Raw genomic sequence first — 19,885 nt, forward strand, 5'->3', positions numbered from 1 at the left:
ATTTCTGCTTTGACCGACTTTAATCTGTGTATTTCATCCTTATCTTAAAAATCAGAAGTAAATTTAACCAGGTCAGCCAGTCAGAGAAAGGACATAGTCCTGTCTTTCCAGCTATTGCAACACAAGGAGAGGATTTGCATCATTAAAGTCCGTCCTCTGAGAAATGATCAGAAAACAACTTAAGTGCCTTCAGTAAGTTAACTCGCCGAGTCATCTTTCAGTCTAAACACGGGGAGCAAATGCAACAGTGAGGTTCCTTTTTTTTGTTACTTATTTATTCTGGTTTCAGCCTCACAGAAAAAAACAAAAACTTGTGAATTCACTCGACAATTCACTTAAAAAAAAAAATAAAACAGTATGAGACGCGACTGCCTGTCCCGAATCTTTCACTGGCTTCACTTGTTTTGCCATCCATCAAAAAACTCAAAAAACAAAAAAAAAACATTTTACTGGCGTTGCAATCATCCTGACTTTAATGAGTACTGATGGTGAGATACACTTGATGTCTGAAATCATGTCTCAGAACATTTGCTGTAGAAGCTTTGCCTTTTTTCTCTTCGTCTCCCTGTTGGTCTAACCTCTTTTTTTCCTCCTGAATACTTAATTTTATAACGTTTGCCTTCATGTCGGGGTTGGCAGTATGATGATACTGTGACACAATAAGATTTTTACACACAGTTTGTATATTTTATCAGCATGTTAAGTACCTCTGTGTGTATTTTACCAGAAATTCTCAATTTTTTCTCAGCCAACGACTGACATTAAATGTATTAGAAATATTTGCACCATGTTGACACAGAATACTCACGTGAAAAGAGCTGTTTTCTACATTTACTGGTGGATGTGTGGGTGATGCATACTTAACTGGCAAGAGAAAGAGAAATGTACATGTTCAAATCAATAAGCAAGTGTGCTAATAATAATGATGATAATAATAATGATAATAATAATAATAATTGATTTTTATATAGTTTTTGCATCAGTGTGATGAAGAGCCTTGATCTGTTAGGTATTTAATCTGCTGGATAAACCGAAAACAGATGAACCTACATGGTTAATCATTAAAGCCCCTGAGGATTTGCTTCCACATCTCAAGTTTTAATCAATGAAATTAAATATTTGAAATAAATAGAATAAATGAGCCACAATGCAAGTTAAAACAAGGGGGAAAACACAGATATAAGATATTATTTAGTAATGGCCAAAATGCATGGAACACGTCTAATGCGGCATGACGCTGCTGCACTGACGCTGGAGGCCGCACATGGCCGTTGTGTGGCTCATTTTCTATTTTACATGGCTGTTCTATTTTCTTTTTCCCTGCTTGCAGCTACGCAGCCCTCCAACAGATGAAAGCTTAATAATTCTGTGTAAAAAATGAGTACATCTAAGTTTAAAAATGATTAAAATAAATACCTCATTGTACCCAAGGCAATGCGACACAGCAGAGCAACCTTGTGGTTATTTTCATATTGTAAATCAATCAAGTGCAGTTGAAATGATGTAGTTAATTAATTCAGTAGTAAATGTAGCCTATGCTCAAAACTGTGCATGAGCAACTGCACTCATCTATCTTACTTTAAATCTTTCCAGAAAACACAGCACGCAGTAAAGATAGAGTCTGTGTAGCGGTAAAAAATCTGGCTCCACCTACAGGATGGCGACTGTGTTTCATTTATTTTGACCGTAATCCACGGTGGATGTGGTTTGATCAAGTTTGATTGCAACTACAGATACTCAGTCAATTTTTTTGTTCCCGACACCGATTTTCATACCTCAACTTTTCATATCGGGCGTCACGGAGAACAGATGCCAGTGAGTTAAAGAAACAGTTAATATTAGATTTTAACAGCTGTACTCTGTCATGGAAGTGATATGATTGCTATCAGTGCTAAATGGCTTGAGTTGGCAAAAAGGACGCTGCTGATAAATAGCAGGGTCCTGTTTTTTGGGGCTAATGAATTCTGTGTACTCTAACACTTAATCCAACATTTTAGGCTGTTTGGGGGCATTTCTGATACTGGTATCAATATCGGAACAACAACAACAGCTTGTAACTTAAGCAAACAGCCCACAACTACCATCAAATCGTGATACGAATATTGATAAGATTTGATTGGTGTCTTTCCCCAAGTTCCCCACCTTGTTCCAACTGAGCACTGACCAGAAACACAAACACAGAAATCTGTAAAGTTACCAAAACTAGAGGTTGGCGATAACACAAAAATCTGCCACTGAGTAATCCTGGAGCAGATCACTGATATCACTGCTGCCAACGCTTTTTAATAGCCTATCAAAAGCATCTAATGTACTGTTATGTAGAGCAGGGATGCTGAATTTGTTTTGCCAGGGGGCCACTTTCACAAGATGACAGGAGACGACAGGAGGGCAGGGGCCAGTTAATAAACAAATAAACACAAATGATAACATTATTTATCAGTTTAAATGAATTAACATTAAAAGGACCATAACTCATGTTTCTTAACACGGTGCAAGGATTTACAGATAAATCAGATACTTTACTGCGTTTGATAAGTACAGCCAAATTTTAGTTGTAAATGCTTTGGTTTGAAAGAGTTTATAGAACATTACACAGCTGGAGCCTCTTTCATAACACAATCACTGAAATGTTGGGATGATTCATAAACATAAGCCATTAACATAAACTGCTCCTACCAGAGCCTGAATGAATAGTATATTTAAGCTCTATTAGTATGAAATAGATCAGAATTATCCTCGTTTCTGTATAACTTTTGCTCCTCCTCAGCTAATAGTTGTCTTCCCCTGCAGAGTTCACTGTGTGATCCGACTGCACTCTGCACAGCCTGAGACCATCGCACAAACATCAGCCTTCCCTGTTAATGTAGCCTAATTTATTTCATCATACAAAGCTGGCATTTATACCCCTCCTTCCTGGGAAAAACAGTGTGAATCAATTTGTTTTCATTGTGAATTAGAAAATCGGTCGGACGGCCACCCAGCACCCCATGTTGGGGGCCAGATTTAGCCCAAGGGCTCCTGATGTAGGATGTTATGAGATAAATGCATCAGGAATTACAGAGAATCCAATGAGACCATGCATGTTTTTATGTAACAATTCAATCAATGCTACTGTTGATACATAAAACAAGACCAGTTTAATAATAATAATACAACAAAGAAATTACATGCATGTGCTTCACATAAAAATACATATAATTAAGGTAAAAACAGGAATATAATGTCATAATTAATGTAAAATGAGATGAGGAATAACACCCACATGTAAAAAGCACATACACAGTATAACATGCATAAAATCAATGAAAATACAACATTTTAAAAGAAGTACATCCTAAGTATAAAGTATAAATAATACCTCAGGTATAGACGACTTCTTTGGCAGAAAATGCTGAGTTTATGTCGGACCGTGTTGGTCAGAGTAAGAGACTGATTGACATACAAGACTTTCAGGCCCTTGAAGGAATGTCTCACTTCATTTTTAAAGAAATATTATGACATTGCGATATGAAATTACGCTTTTGTTTTTTCTACCCTTAGTTTTGCATATGACACCTCATGTCCCCCCATGTCCATGTGTCTCTTTTGCACCGACAGATTATCTACATGGGCTGGGTTGACGAGAAGGAGCAGGACTCCGTTCAGGACCGAATGTATTCACCAAAGTTCCTCGCTTTGAGGGGTTCCTCACTCTTCAAGTTTTCAGCACCTCCTGTAAGTTTTCACTCGGTCCTCATTTGTTTCATGCTAACATCTTTAAAACCTCAAACTTCTCTGTTTGAATTGATGTCGCTCAACTCGGCGGGAGATTTTTCATTTGATGTTAATGTATTGTTGAGGGAGAAAGTGCTTTCCTGTTAGAGAACAAGGAAGCAGCTCACTCATAATCATTTGTGCTGCATCGATCTTCCTTGTGATTGATGATGATCATTAAATCTGTTTACATTCTGCCAGCCACTTAAGTGATTATGACAAGAGGGATAAGCTGTCGATGGTACTGGAGATGGGAAAAGATTGATAGATAACTGAAATTGCCTGCTCAACTTGAATATGCTGATATAAATGGAATATGCTAATGTGAGTGAGTGCATGGTGGAATATAGGAGCCTGCCAGTTCAGACGATGTGACAAGCGCCTTCATTACTGAAGACTAGTTACCTGAGAAATATTTCCCCTCCTGTGGCAGGATGACAGTTTCAAATTCAGCAACCATTCATCAATAAATTACGGGTCACTAAACCTTTCACAGTGATTGTCCAATCATAGCTTAGCAACCATAACTAGAGGCTGACAGGCCTGTCAAGCTTTGGGGTTTTCTATATGCATACGAAGTGGTGTGCATGGCAGCGAGAGTGACACATACCTGCCAACACTTGGGTTTCTCCTGTGGTTCAAGGCCATCTTCCAGCATCCTCCTCCCCTGTTTTATTTTTTTTTTCTCCTGGAACACTCTTGTAATTTGCACAGCCCTTAAACTTTACAATGAATATACTGCAAACACAGATCCAAAAGTTTTGTATGTTTGTCTTTGTGAAACACAGTCCACCCATGACAACCCACCACTCAATTCAAGAGGCATGTGTGCAGCTGCTGATAGCTAACTTAATGGTAGCTGTTGTCAAAACGTCGGCGCAGGATGGCGTTCCAGCTAAAACAGTTTTCATGTATATCTGCGAGGATACTGCCCCCGCCTTTTGCAAAGCCTATGGGGTTGATTTTAATAAAGGGAAAAGCCTAAATGTTGAGTTAGTCTGGTGATATTGAATATCTAGAAAGACCTGCATTTGTATAGCACCTTTCTAGTCTTGCGATTACTCAGAGCGCCTACACTAATTGCAGGGGCTGCCATGCAAGGTGCCTCTGCTTTGAACCTATTTCATACACGCTGAGGGCTGTGCCTTTGGGAGCAATTTGGGGTTCGGTATCCAGCAGACTTTAGGGAGCTGAGGATTGAACCGCTGATCTTCTGATTAGCAGACGACCCGCTCTACCCACTGAAACCAAGCTGATGATGTACGGTGGTGTCTTTTTCTCACTTTTCCAAAACCAAAAACACATGAGCCACAATATAAGGAATGCATGAGACAGTGTGTTAATCTGCTTTAACGTAAGCTATAAATGTTAGCATGCCCAGCTAACTAGTTTTCTGCCTACAGTAGTATCTTAGCAGATTACTTCCAAAGGAAAGGGGCAGGTAATTAGCTAACTTATTATGGTACAGGGTTACAGGTTAGCTATGTTAAGACAATATCTTTTTACTGTGACAGAGCCAAGGTGTTAGTACAGCATACGCTGTGTTTCATTAGCAGTTCCGCTTCCCCTCATCCACTTACCCTCAGCCCTCGGTATGACGAAACAGCTCATGTCACACAGAGGCCACTTGCCGCTTAACATATCATCACAAAACACCTTTCAATGAGGTGAAAGTGTCTTCTGCACTTGGTAATGAGCTGCATCAGTTTCTGATTAATAAAGTGTCTGTTTATGATCTGTATCATGATTATCAAAACTATTATTACTGCGAGGTCATGATATCTTGCACAACAGCTTTTTTTTAAAAAAAATATGCATTGCCACTTGTAAATAATGAAATAATGAAATATTTTTGCACCAAACACATGACTGCAATGCATCGTGGGTGATACACACTTCGGAGTGACTATTGTTGTTGACTCACTCCCTCAGCTCTCCGAGGGTCGGTCTCGCCACGTTCACTTCAGTGTTTCGGACAAATGGGACAACAAAACGCCATTTAGGCTACCAACATCAGCCACCACGTTCGGAACAGACACATTACAAACTACAGTTGAGGCATGATGGGAAATTTGGACCCTTGAACAACATACTGTTTACCCTGTTAACGTTACTGCATTACAGCTTTATGAGCTCAACACTTCCTGTGTCGGTTTCAAATTAAAACCTGTACCTGTGTTCCCAGGATTTTATTGTTCCTCAGCTCAATATCCTCTTAATATGACACATTAAAGAGACCTTTTAAAGAGTCTTAGGTTCTCAGCAGTGTTCTTTACCGAGGGCAAGGCTTCAGTGTTTGTTTTCCGTGGCTCAATTTGTTAAAATCATCCACTTACAGCTTATCGTCTACTGTGCTCTGTGAAACCTTCACCCTGAAATTTCTGGGAAAGACAGTTCTCTTGACTTTAAAAATCTCCACAATTGCTTGAGAGATTTTTACCCTTCAAACTGAAATATCTTTGAAATATCTGTCTCCTTTTGTTCCGAACTACAGTTATATCAGGAGACACAAATGCCTGGGAACATAGTAATGAGCACGGAAAGGCTGCTATGGTTAAGCCAATTGTAATTTTATTGGAAAGTATATCCAGATAACAAAAACATGCAGTTTTACTTTTATGGACAGTTTTTGCTTTCTTTCCCTTTTCATTGAGCCATTCTGCAAATCTAACATAAACTGTCTGTGACATGTTTTTTTAGGTCACGACATGGGACTGGACCAGAGCAGAGAAAAGCTTTACTGTGTATGAGATAATGTGCAAGATTTTAAAGGTAAGGGAGCCTTGTTCTGTTTCACTTCTTAAGCACTTAGGGAAGCAACCCTCACACTGGATACACTGAGAGAATATAAATTAGAAAACTGAGGTATAACTCACTGATTTATTTCCACGTATTCTTCCTCAGTTCCACAGAGACGCTCAAAGTTCAGATTGTACTGTTCATTCTCTGCAGGTTCGAGGTCACTTTGAATATGATCGCGAGAATTTATCTGCAGTTCATTATCTCCAGACTCATTATGGCAAATTTAAGTCATATAGATTCACATATCAAATCAGATATAAGATGACCTACACTGCCACTGTGCTATTTAGGTTACACAAAGCAATAATAAGATACATCGTAAGGTGATGCATATTTAAGCTGAGCCACACAGGCTCAGCTTACATATGCATCACCTTCATGTAGGTGTGGAGGATACAGAGAAAAAGAGCTTTTAAAGCCGCAGTTTACAGTCTTTACTCTGCCGTCAGAATAAATAAACCTCCCTTTAGCTTCAGGAAACTGCATTGCTGTTGCTTTGTCTTATCTCCACGCCACTATGCCCGTCTGTACCTGATCAGCATGGCAGCCGTACTGTCTTATCTTAGGATAATGACCTTCTGGACAAGAGGAAGCACTGCTTCAGCGTGCAGACGGAGAGCGGGGAGGACATGTTCTTCAGCGTGGAACTGGATTGCGAGCTGCTGATCTGGGAAAAGGCTTTTCAGATGGCCACTTTCCTGGAGGTGGAGAGGATACAGGTCTGCACCTGAACAGTCGGAAACGTGCTGGGAATTGTGATGATTGTAATCTAGCACACGGTTCCAGCTCAGTTGTTTTAGTACAAAGATTGATAATGCTCATATGACATTTTCAGCAGAGCAAAAGCAGCTTATTTGTCCTTGCATAGCCCTTGTGGCTAAAATCTTCTTCTTCTGTTCTGCAGTGTAAAACGTATGCCTGTATCATGGAGAGCCACCTCATGGGACTGACAGTTGACTTCAGCATGGGCTTTGTGTGCTTTGATGCAGCCTCAAAGGTGGGTGTGTGTAACAAGTGGGATTTACTTGAATTAGCTCAACATTCCTAAGATAATTTAGGAGTCCAAGGTGTATGAACACCACAAACACAGATAAGTTTCAAATGAAAACTGTATTGCAATATATTTGGAAGCAAAACACATAAACGTAAATACAAACAATAAATTGGCTTTTTCAGATTTAGTTTTTTACTTGAGTTCAGAGTCCAAAGTTCATGAATCTTCAATTCAGTTATTCCAGGATTTGAAGTTAGCTCGTCATCCAAGTGATACAAGTATTCCCAAGAGGAAAAAAAAACCTGACCTGTAACAGGTCACATAAAATAATTAGCATTTGTTATATTCTAAGTTCCATCTTTATGTTGTGCAACAAGTTCTCCACCAAATCTCAGTAAAAAAAAAATATTTTGCTTCAGGTAAAGACATAGATTAGATATTAGATTAGACTTTATTAGATAGATAAAGTAAATAATGATTACTCATTTACACAAAGTACATTATAAAATGCACACAGGGCAAAATAAAAACTCCTGAAAGGTTAAATTCATTAAACACAATTATTCAGCTCAAAATCAGCCTTACCCTGCACTGACCTCAAATAGACAGTTTGTGTATGGGAGTTTTGTATGGGGAAGCTAGCAGGCAGCTTCCTCATATCACCATATAGCACCAACAGTTTAAAAAAAAAAAAAAAAGTTAGTTGGAGCTGTTTGATAACTACTACTTGCTGCTGGATGTAGAAACTTGACTGACCTGGATATATTTAGACATAATAAACAGTTCCTTTATCATTAATTAACCCCCATTTGTATCATATTTGATACACGATTATATTTCTAAGACCTCTACAACATCAATATCATCAGTACTTTCCTGAAAAACCTGTTCTATGCAATCTGAGACGTGTTTTCTGCCCTCTGGTGGATGATCACTGCACTGCAGGCAGCAGCCGGCCTGCAAGTGCAAAATCCAACATGACTGCCTTCACGTAAAAATATTTTAGGCGAGGAAGTCATTGAAAAAGTTATGCTGAGAAAAACACTTGTTAGTCATATTCAATATGAGTATTAACTATTAATGAAAAAATTATGATGCAATGCATTATCACTTACTTTAATCTCCTACATTTTTTTATAGTAAAATCGTGTTGAAAATGTGTGTATTAAATATGATAGAGCAGGTATAAAAGATAATTTATCTGTGAATCCCTCAATCATTATCCTGTTGAATTTCATTATGCAATCTGCATTATGCCACTTCAATCACAGATGCTCTAATTAAAGATTGAAATGTCATCTCAAAATAAATTTAGAGTGGAAATTGAGATAATTATATGCAACATATTCTCATTAAAATTACTTGGATGTTGCAAACAATTATTAGCCAGTGTGTACTTGGTCATAATTTTCTTTTTTGATTGTCACTGAAACAGTTCCTTGGCTATCAGAATCTATATGTTACACTGACCAGTTCAGATTATATCGACCAAGATGTTTTTTGTTGACCATAAGGCAAAACAAAAAGGTTCCTATTTGAAAACAAATTAAATTAAAATATTGTGATCAATGCATGTTTGTAAATGTCTGACATATATCATAAATGATATAGATTTTTTCTTTTAATTTTCTGTTTCAATTTAAAAAATAAGATTTTACGGAAATAATTGTATGTGTGAGGCTTTTCAGGGCCAGAATCAGGATAAGTGATCCTTTCAGTGGGAGATTTCCAACAACTGTATTGAAACTAATCACAGCTCCTCAGCCTCCATTTGTCTTTTTTCGGTGCTACTAACTTATTCTGCACTGTGTGCATTTTGGGAGTATGAGCACATTTGTTTTGACGGCCGGTCCCCCCCAGCTCAAACATCTCACTCCTGCCTGCAGTTCATTTTGGCCTTTCCCCAAGTCTGCGAGCCACACAGACTACTCCACTGGTGCACATTATGTGGATGAGCAGGACACGAGTGCTGCCATATTGTTCTCTAAGATTTTGGCCCTAATTCCTGCAATGTGAAGCAACAATGTTCCCCAAGGACGCTAAAAATGATGCCAGCGTATTGTTTACAGAGAGAAATGCACAAAACACAATCCATATGTACACTGCAATTGCAGACAATACATGGGGTGGGATTATTCTGTAATTAAAAGCTCCTATTGGCAAATTTCAAAAACCATGTTAGAATTAGTTTCAGCCGGAAACTACACAAATAAAACTCTGTTCGACAAGTTGAGCTGTAATCTGCAGGCTCAAGACTCAGTGAAATGCTCCACCAGAGATCAAGTTTCTGTCTGAAGCAGCAATGTTCCTATAGCACGAAACACAATGGACCTCATGCAAGGACAACTTGTAGGAACAGATTTGTTCTTCAGTGATTTCTACGAATGACTTAGGAGGACTTGACGCGTTCATCAGTTTTTCCGTATTTTGAACTTTCTCTTTGGTATGAACACAGTTTACAAATGATCCAACTCTGTCATTGGAGTCATGTTCACTTAGTGTGCTGATTTGCAAACCACTTATGACTGAATATTTAATTTGTTTGATGACACATTAAGTTTGAATAATAATTTACAGTTCATAATTATGATATCCTGTTTGACTGCTTTTCAAATTATAATCTAATTATAAATTTGCATATAAATCCTATCATTATTTATTTCAATTGTATTGGCTGTATCTTCACATGCGGGTTTATGAGGTCTGTGTCCAGAGGAACGTCCTCCTATTCGTTTTTTTGAGCAGCTCCATTAATTCCACTGCTGACGCTGCTAAAATTATAAATACTCCTTTATGGATCTCTGAAAACAGGACTTCAATTTCTGAAAGTTCTTCTTTTCTCTCTTTGATGCCATTTTCATAAATTAACATTTCCTGACATATGAGGCAGGAACCGTGTAGTTTTATGGTATTACTGGGCTGTTAAAACGTTATATTATTGTGAAGTGTCATGCACATGGACGTTTGTTGAATCTGAGGCAGACTCATATAAGCTCATCGTACCAGCCCATCATACAAAAGACAAAGTAGGAGAATTGTCTGAGAAATGTGCCAATGAAGATTCTCAGTAACCCAGGTCATGGTATTCATTAAGGATTATCAGAGACAACTAGACCTGCTTAGATTCTTGAAGACATTTCACCACTCAGAAAGACTGAGAATAAAAAAAGAGAAGAAAGAGAAAGTTTAGATAAGAATACAAAAATGTTTTTGTCTGAGGCTCAAAATTTAAAAAATGAATAAGTCTTAAAGCTGGTCTAGGCAGTTTATTTTTTACATCACTCAGCAAAGTTTCCATAATAACAATTATGCATCATGTAATTCAAGTGATCTGAGGGAAAATTAGATTTCTGCTCCTCCTCTTTGTAGCATGATGGGAGTCTTTGGCCAATCACAGGTTGGTAAGACAGTTGATTGTTGAGTCTCATTTCCAAAATGTCAGCACTTGACGACCTGCAAACGGGACAAAACAAACAACCATCTATGAGCCACCGATCCAAAGTGCTGCTAATTTGACAACCTAGAAATGAGACTCAACAACCAGCTGTCTCTCTCCAGAATTGCTTACTGCACCTTTAATTGGATGATATATAGAAAAGGGATGGCAGTACTGAGACACATATTGTCTTGCACAATTACTTTAAGTATTTAAAGCATAAAACACGGCACAGCTGTGTAGTGTTTACCACTGTCGCCTGTCACTGCAAGAAAACTCTGAGTTTGACAGCCACACCTGTTCTCTGTGCTTACTTTACAGTGTATTAAAAAGAAAGTAGGGCTCAGCTGGGGGTTAGCTGGCTATGTGAATGTTCTTGGCTTCTGTGGTTTCCTCTGACAGGCCAAAGACACGTGGGTAATGGTTAACTGGCCACTCTAAATTGCCCTGTTCAGGGTGTAGGGATACGCTCCAGCACTCCTGCGACCTTGCTCAGTATAAATGGGTATAGATAATGGTTAAATGGATAAGGGACTTGCTGTAGTACAGTCTGTTCAATAATGATGGTTTTACACATAGCAAGCGAGCCACTCACTGGAGACTCAGAGGGTCCGTGATCTTACAGGAAGCTCTGACTCCTTCAATTTAACAGCTAAAATGTCAGATACACAAACCGCGAAGGCAAACAGCAAGAAAACATGAAGAAGTTGATGTAAACTTGACATTTTCCTGCATTACAAAGGCCATGAAAAATAAAGGGCCTCATTCACCAACCATTCTTGAGAAGAAATTTCTTCATAAAATCCACTCACGCATTTTTCCACAAAGATTCTGGCATTCACCAAAGTTTTCTTTTGTGGTGTTAAGAACAGAATCTACAAACACTCGAGCACACTGACGCACATTTTAGTGCTGACATGTTTGTGCAAATCAGTTGGTTATTGTCTTTTCTTCAGTTCCACAGTTGCATAACAATATATGATTCCACTTACAAGATTGTTTTTAGGATTTATAATATTTGTATTTTTTTCCCTCTGTTGACGTCAGACAGCTGCAACTTTGGGTCCATTGTACTTTTTCTAGTAGGAGGTCGGAAATAGTTCAGTTTTGAGTTTTCTGGAATTTCCATTTTGGCATTTTTCATCAGTTTATTGAGCAAACAAAGAACAAATAAATCATGGCTCCTGCTTCGTCGCTTACTTTGATTTAAAAAGATCTTAATTAATGCATCAGTTAAAATAATAAAGATTTTTACTGATACATTGATGTTTAAGTCTTAGTTCTGTATATAAGTCTGTATAGAAATAGCTGATTTTCTTGCAGATGGTCTCATTAATTTATATAGGTCATATAAAGGCATCAGTATTAAATTGAGAATGTTTCTATAATCAGATAAAAAAAACTCCTCGTAGTAGGTGTAATGTGGTACCTGCTTGAAGTGGAGCTAATTTAATAAATTTACAGTGTTGGGTGATTTAATCTATAGAAATGTATGAATATGTTCTATAAAGTCAGTGATAATATAATCTGTGAAGTGACTAACATCTGCAGCTGCCACATAAATGTAGCAGAGTAAAATATGGAGTGCAATATGCCCTTCTAAGATGTAGTTAAGTCAAATAAGAAATATAAGAAAGCACTGCACATTATTTAATTAGTTGCAGGCCACTGCTGCATTATTGCACAACAATAATGTAATTTTAACAGAAATAAAACTGCGGATTGCAGATGCAGAGTCTCGTAAGAATGTAACCCTATGAGGAAACAGAATTAACACAGAATATCTCCATGTAGGTCACAATGCAGATATAATATTAGGTGCTTGACATGAGGGAGAGGGTGATGACGTCACCGCTGTCATGGTGAACAGAGTCAGGCTGAGTTTCAAGGGAAAGTTGGAGAGGTGACACTTTTGCACTCATGAATATCTGCTCTGATTTAAACAGAAGAAGAAGTTTAAAATAAATTACAGTTTTTTTTGTTGCATGTCAAATGATAAACATGATTTATTATGCTATAATTAATCAGATTGGTGTTACAGTGATTATTACAGTGGCAGGAACAGTTAGCACAGCGCTGCAGTGTGGACTGAACGGATACATATTCATGTGAATAGCGTGGCCAGCTGTCTACCTGAGGACTCAGTCTGGAAGCTGACTGTCGTCTGGCTCACTGTGCAGCTTTTGTTTATTCAGTTCAACACTAATTGAATCACAGAAGGAAGCTCTGCTATTTCAGGTGAAATTGCTGTGGCTTGTTAAATTTCCCAATGGCAAAAATAACAAGTTTATATCTCACGACGACCGGTATCTGGTTGATCTGCTGACGTGCCCCATTTCTCACCGGATCCATGTGGATTTCAACATGAATTATTCATGAAATAGTGACACAGGCTGGAATTCATAAATTAGATTGCAGTAAATAAAGGTTTTATAGTTGTATTTTAGTTGTTTAAAGTTTAAAGGAGGAGTCTGGGTTATTTAAAGTGGGGTTATATGAGGTACTTTGTCAGTAGATGGTAGTTTAAATGCCCCCAGTTTGGAGAAGTAGCGAGAAACAGCACAGAAGCCAAGCACTGATGTGGGCAGAGTCAGAAGTAAAATATATCTACACTATATTCAGAATATCTGGTAACACCTCATTTGACTGGGCTGTAATTACACTGTCATGAGCACAAAGGAGTCTTTATGAACGCTTTCATTAAGTGTCATTCAGTTAATTATGTCATTTCAAAGTTGACATTGTTTGAGATATCTTTGTTACGACAACTCGGATTTAGGTTCAGGTCCAGGTTGCTTTATTTGCACCCATAGGTAGATTTAGTTTGCAAAAGACAGACAGGGCATCCATACTGACACATTTCCAAACATCACAAACAAAGACATGATAGAACATGATAGAACATGATAGAAGTACTCAAAATTGAGAAATAACAATTAAAAAAACACTCAACTAAATAAGATAAATTAATGCAGGCTAGAATCAATAAATACACATTATTCAGGCCAAGAGTTAAGAATAACTTTAGCTTTCTGTTGTAACATCACATTATACTGTCATATGTGGTTGGTTTTGACTCTTGCTTTGAGGAGATCATCATAATTGTGTCATGAATATTTTCCTTGACCTCGAGTAAAGCGCTACATTTTTGACTTGTAATTGAGATGTCATTAACTGTTATAAAGTCAGTCTAATGACAGAGTACAGTACTAAGGTGATTCTAGCTTACAGGTACCTGATGGATGACAGCATTTAGCTAGTTTACTTGTTGTTAAAGTAGGCTAACCAATGTCTGCTGTTATCTGTAGCTGGTGTTAGCTTTTTAGCTTTGTTAGCATTCATTAACTAGGGCAGGATATCGGTAATCAATACCTTAACAGTATCATTTTTAATAACCCAGTACCAAGTAGTATCGAAACTTTTCCAGTCAAACAACATGTGCATTCAATCCTTTATCAGTTTTGCTTGCAGCAGACCACCATTAACATTCTTGATAAAGAGTAACCTTCAAAAAAAGGTACTGAGGGAAGTACTCCCTTGGTATCTAAAGCATTTATCATTCACTTGTCTTATGCACGCCCATTCAAATATAGTGTTATATAATATTTTCACTGCTTTACCGTGCCGTCAGACAGTTTTTTCAGAGAGGAAGTTGCTGTTACATAAGCTATCTATCACTTCCCCCAAAGCAACCAGACTCCATTGATAGAATCAGTAATTTCACCTCGCGGAACGCAGGAGTCGAAGGTCTACTGCTGCCTCGATCTGTTAGTTTGTTTGTGTTGTTTGTCTGACTTCAGTGAATCCAAACTAGCTTGAAAACATGGAAGGCACACAACAACACAAACAAACAAACAAACACAAACAGACTGAGGCAACAGCAGACCAGCAGCTCCTGCGTTCTGTGAGGTAAATGACTGATTTTGCCAGCGGAGTTTGATTACATTGGAGAGAGTGATATTTGGCTTATATACTGTTTTTAGGTGGCTAAAATATATTTTGCTGCCGACGCGGTCCTCAGTAATACATTGCTTATTTTCCTACATAGCTACTCCTGCTGCTTCTACAAACTAGGGCTGTGTTGAATGTTGTCCACTGTTTTATACACTGACTTTCAAACTATCTCTTTGAAGTTAGACTCATAATCTTTGTAATTTCTACATTTCAGGCCGTACTGTGGAGATACAAGTTCTCCCAACTAAAAGGATCATCTGATGATGGAAAAAGCAAGATCAAGTTTTTGTTCCAAAATCAAGACTCCAAATCTATTGAAGCAAAGGTAATTCACTTTGAGAGATTTTTAATGCTGCATGTCAAGGAAAAAGTTGTTCAACAATAATAATTTCAAAGCAACAGCAAAGTTACAGAAAATAAATTACTTTTGTTTGACTTGAGTATTGATTTCGCTTGTCTTCCAGGAGCTGGAGTTCTCAAACCTCTTCGCCGTGCTTCATTGTATTCACGCTTTTTTTGCTGCCAAAGTTGCGTGCCTGGACCCGATGTTTGTGGAGAGCCAAGGCACCGCGACTACCACCGGGTTTCCTACTCTTTCCAGTATCTCATGTAATTCACAGACACCTAAACTCAAATACACCACTTGACAGGCGCTGCTCTCCCCTTCAGAACCCTTCTAAAGGACGCTGCACTTAGTGGCCTAAAATGGTGGACAGGAGAAATGGAAAATGTTTGATTTCTGACATTTGGGAGGACAGCTGTATGCAGTGGTGAAATAAAAGACCTCTTTGGGAGTGATATACTTGATATCTTTCAGACTTCTGGAATTTCTGGAATACTTATGGACCTAAATATGAACCTCTACTTGGAGAAACTTCCCAAAAAGACTCCTATGGACGCAAAATGTGCGACTCAAATGTTTTTAAGTGAATTTGTCCTTCTCTTGATCCTCAGACATCCTTATAACCGACAGATCACAAAGAAAAATGCAGTTCTTTTCCCAAGGTAGTCTGCTTTTCTATGTAATTTTAACCAAGTTTTCAAGATTTGAAGAATTAAAACTGAATCAGATTTTAGCCTTTTTTGTTCCACATCACTTGAACTTCTGTGAGGATTTGTCTGGACACTGGATATGATGACGTAGTATGATGACGCTTTCGATATTTCCATTTTTTATGTGTGTTCTTGAGATGAAAACTTTTACCTACATTCATACTTCAATCAGCAGTAAAATTTACTTTCCACTGGAATGTAATTAGAGATGAACTAAAAGCTAAATGGCAACAACAATCTGATCTGAATCCGACACAGAGATTTGCTGGCAGAATTGGAAGTAACGCTTTAGATCGGTATGTTTATGAAAACAGTATATATTTTTTTTCTGTATGTGATCTATACTCACAGGCTGAGGTCAGATTATAACTGTTTTCTGGATTAATAGATAGAAAGTATACAGAGGCCCTATAAGATAAGTAAAAAAAAAAAATCCAAATCCATTTTCTAATTCTGATCTGAATTGTTTTCTCTCCTGTTTGTGACGGGTCAAAAATGTTTTGCCTATTATTTTTTCCATCTGTGAAAACTGGTGGGGGAAAAAATGGCAGATGAAAAGGTTTTTTGTCAGGATCATTTTTCTAAGTGTTTGTCGGTGAAACATCCCACTCACCAGCAGTGTCACCCATAATTACCCGTTACAGTAGGATTACAGTAGCTCATGAGTATAATTCCACTACTTTTGCCAGTAACTATACATGTAACTAAAAAAAAAAAGAAAAAAAAAAACACCTGGCAAAACTTTCTTCCTCCCACATGTTCCCAGATGGAAAAAAAAAAGGAATTTAAGCGTCTTAACTTATCCTTGCAAAATCTCTTTGCTCCTTCTTAAGAAAGAAGCATGTTAATCAAAGCAGCACATTGAAATTGTCACAATTTTCTATTGAATTTCAGAACAGGCATAAAGGATTGTAATCATGCATATTGTTTAATAGTAATAATGGTTAACAGGAGTAATGTAGTTTGCATAAACAAGTAAATGCAGGGGTTGGCACCATGTTTGGGGGAAACTAATGTGAGAAGACTTTTTCGCTTTATTTAATCTATAATGGAGACATTTTCCATTAAAAAAAATCATGTCCTGTGGAAGATCTGCATAGTGAAAGCGAGGCTAAACACAGATGGTGTCATTATTTATTCTATTGCCATTACACTGTGCATCAATATTTACTGAATAATAAGTCAAAAGCAAATCAGTCAAAGCAAAAAAAAGTCTATCTCCACTTTAAAGTTTTCAGCAGAGGAGAGAAAACAATTTAGATCAGACTTAGCAAACAGATCACCGGATTCTTTTTTTCTCACTTGCCTCCCAAGGCTTCTGTAAAAGGCTGAAAGTGTATTTTTTATTGTGTGGATGAGGAGTGACACTTTGATAATCAGGTTCACCGTGCACACAACCATAATCTGACAACACCACTCTAAACATGACTAGAAACACCTTCCATCATGTTTATAGCATTTTTCCCCAAAACTTGATCATGTAAATAAACACTGACATTCAGATGAACTCAAAGAATAATGAATTATGGCGATTACTTGAGGGATTACTTGTAGGGATTATGGCATTTGTTAATTTGATGTGCACCAGAGACGACTACTGTAGGTAGATAGCTCATAACCTTGTGCTCTCTTCATCATTTATGGACCAATTTAGAAAAAAAAAAAATCAGCTATTGTGTATTTTTGGAATATTTTATTTTTTATTTTATCAGCTTGTAAATATGATGAACAACTTTTCATTGACAATGATAAAACACACCGTGAGAAAAATATGAATATGTAGCATCACGGCCTCCAAAAGGTTCAGGATGCCCCTTTAAACTTCACTCTGTATTAAACTGTTTATAAATGCAGCAGAGTGACAACTAAACTATCATATTCAAAAAGAGTTCAGGTCAATTAGCGCAATTAGTCATGCTCTTACCTTCCATTTACAAAGTAGAATCCAAACAGAAGAGGCCCATGGGTAAGTAAACTCTAGAGGATAGTAAATTAAATGGGGTCAGTAAAGTGCTCGGTGCTGTGCGGGCTTGTTAAGCTGACATGAGTGTCTGAGGGAGACTAATGGCGGTGGTGCAGTCTATGCAAAGAAAGTCTGAGTGATGCTTTTGTGCTTTAAAATTATCTTGGTTGCATACCCTTATAACACAGGATCTAGAGAGTGAGGTTTATTTTATTTTTTGCAGATGTTTTATTAACAAATATGCTGTGTAATAAATTAATAAATGAGAACTTTTATAACGGCTCATTGGTCTTTGGTTTTATTTTTAACTTTTACATGTGAAATTCAGTTTAAGTACTTAAATGACATTTTCAGGTCTTGTTAAAATGTTCTTTGCATGTTATTAAATTGGTTGCACTCACAAGCATGTTATGATTTCAGACAGAGTTTGCACTTGTACTAATGATATGTAAATCTTACGTCTTAGAATACATCAATCAGGTATAACATTATGACCACTGACAGGTGAAGTGAATAACACTGATTGTCTCTTCATCGTGGCACCTGTTAGTGGGTTGGATATATTAGGCAGCAAGTGAACATTTTGTCCTTAAAGTTGATGTGTTAGAAGCAGGAAAAATGGGCAAGTGTAAGGATTTGAGGGAGTTTGACAAGGGCCAAATTGTGATGGTTAGACGACTAGGTCAGAGCATCTCCAAAACTGCAGCTCTTGTGGGGTGTTCTGGGTCTGCAGTGGTCAGTATCTATCAAAAGTTGTCCAAGGAAGGAACAGTGGGCGCGTGTGTGTCGCTTACCTGGGGAACACATGGCACCAGGATGCACTATGGGAAGAAGACAAGCTGGAGGAGGCAGTGTGATGCTTTGGGCAATGTTCTGCTGGGAGACCTTGGGCCCTGCAATCCATGTGGATGTCACCACCTACCTAAGCATTGTTGCAGACCATGTACACCCATTCATGGAAACGGTACTCCCTGATGGCTGTGGCTTCTTTCAGCAGGATATTGTGCCGTGCCACAACGCAAAAATGGTTCAGGAATGGTTTGAGGAGCACAACAACGAGTTTAAGGTGTTGGCTTGGCCTCTAAATTCCCCAGATCTCAATCCAATCGAGCATCTGTGGGATGTGCTGGACAAACAAGTCTGATCCATTGAGGCCCCACCTCGCAACTCACAGGACTTAAAGGATCTGCTGCTAACATCTTGGTGCCAGATACCACAGCACACCTTCAGGGGTCTACTGGAGTCCATGCCTTGATGGGTCAGGGCGGTTTTGGCAACAAAAGGGGGACCAACACAATATTGGGCAGGTGGTCATAATGTTATGCCTGATCGGTGTATACTCGACTACCATAAAGGACCAGTTTTTACAATTTAGTTGCATCTAGTGGTGAGCTTGCAGATTGCAGGTTGCAATTGCATTCACCAATTAGCCTTATTTAGAGCCAGTGCTTGGTTTGTCCATTCTGGGCTACCATAGAAACAAGGTGATGCAACATGGCTGCTTCTGTGAAGGAGGACCTGCACTCTCATTCTAAGGTAAGGAAAACACAGCAATACATAATACACTTCTGAAAACATACTTACAGTATGAATATTAGACTATATTCCATAGAATGAGGAGATAGGAGACAGTTAGTTTAGGACAAAGAATGGAAACCAAAGGGAAACAGCAAGCCTGACTCTGACCAACAGTAACAAAATCTACCTACCAGCACCTCTACAGTGCACAAATTAGTTTAGTTATATCACTTTTGTTTGATCCACCCCAAAGCTGAAATGGCAGAATTACAATTTGACAGCTGCTTTAAGTCTTTTTGTTCAAAGAAGCTAACCTGCCTCTGTGGTATGTTCATAATAACAGACATAATGTCATTGTTTTGAGGTTTTTGAAGTCAATTCCTGTTTTATTTTGTAGTTTTCCCTCCCCTGT

General features: G+C 38.1%; 1 protein-coding gene across 2 annotated transcripts in view; it reads left to right on the top strand.

The window, feature by feature from the left end:
- The window catches only part of sntg1 (syntrophin, gamma 1), a 55,525-nt gene extending 39,510 nt beyond the window's left edge, over window positions 1–16,015 (top strand). Inside the window, exons 14-19 of one of the 2 annotated variants that reach the window (XM_084733037.1) lie at window positions 3,598–3,714; window positions 6,454–6,525; window positions 7,122–7,274; window positions 7,460–7,552; window positions 15,154–15,264; window positions 15,404–16,015. In XM_084733037.1, the coding sequence (XP_084589163.1) occupies window positions 3,598–3,714; window positions 6,454–6,525; window positions 7,122–7,274; window positions 7,460–7,552; window positions 15,154–15,264; window positions 15,404–15,586 (729 nt within the window). In that variant the 3' untranslated portion in view covers window positions 15,587–16,015. The remainder of the gene's footprint in view (window positions 1–3,597; window positions 3,715–6,453; window positions 6,526–7,121; window positions 7,275–7,459; window positions 7,553–15,153; window positions 15,265–15,403) is intronic. The other variant, XM_084733038.1, reaches the window with a different exon arrangement.
- Window positions 16,016–19,885: the final 3,870 nt, after the last annotated feature.

This window comes from Lutjanus erythropterus, chromosome 12 (genome assembly GCF_056507025.1).
Source record: "Lutjanus erythropterus isolate fLutEry1 chromosome 12, fLutEry1.hap2, whole genome shotgun sequence".
NCBI classification, from domain to species: Eukaryota; Metazoa; Chordata; class Actinopteri; order Lutjaniformes; family Lutjanidae; genus Lutjanus; species Lutjanus erythropterus.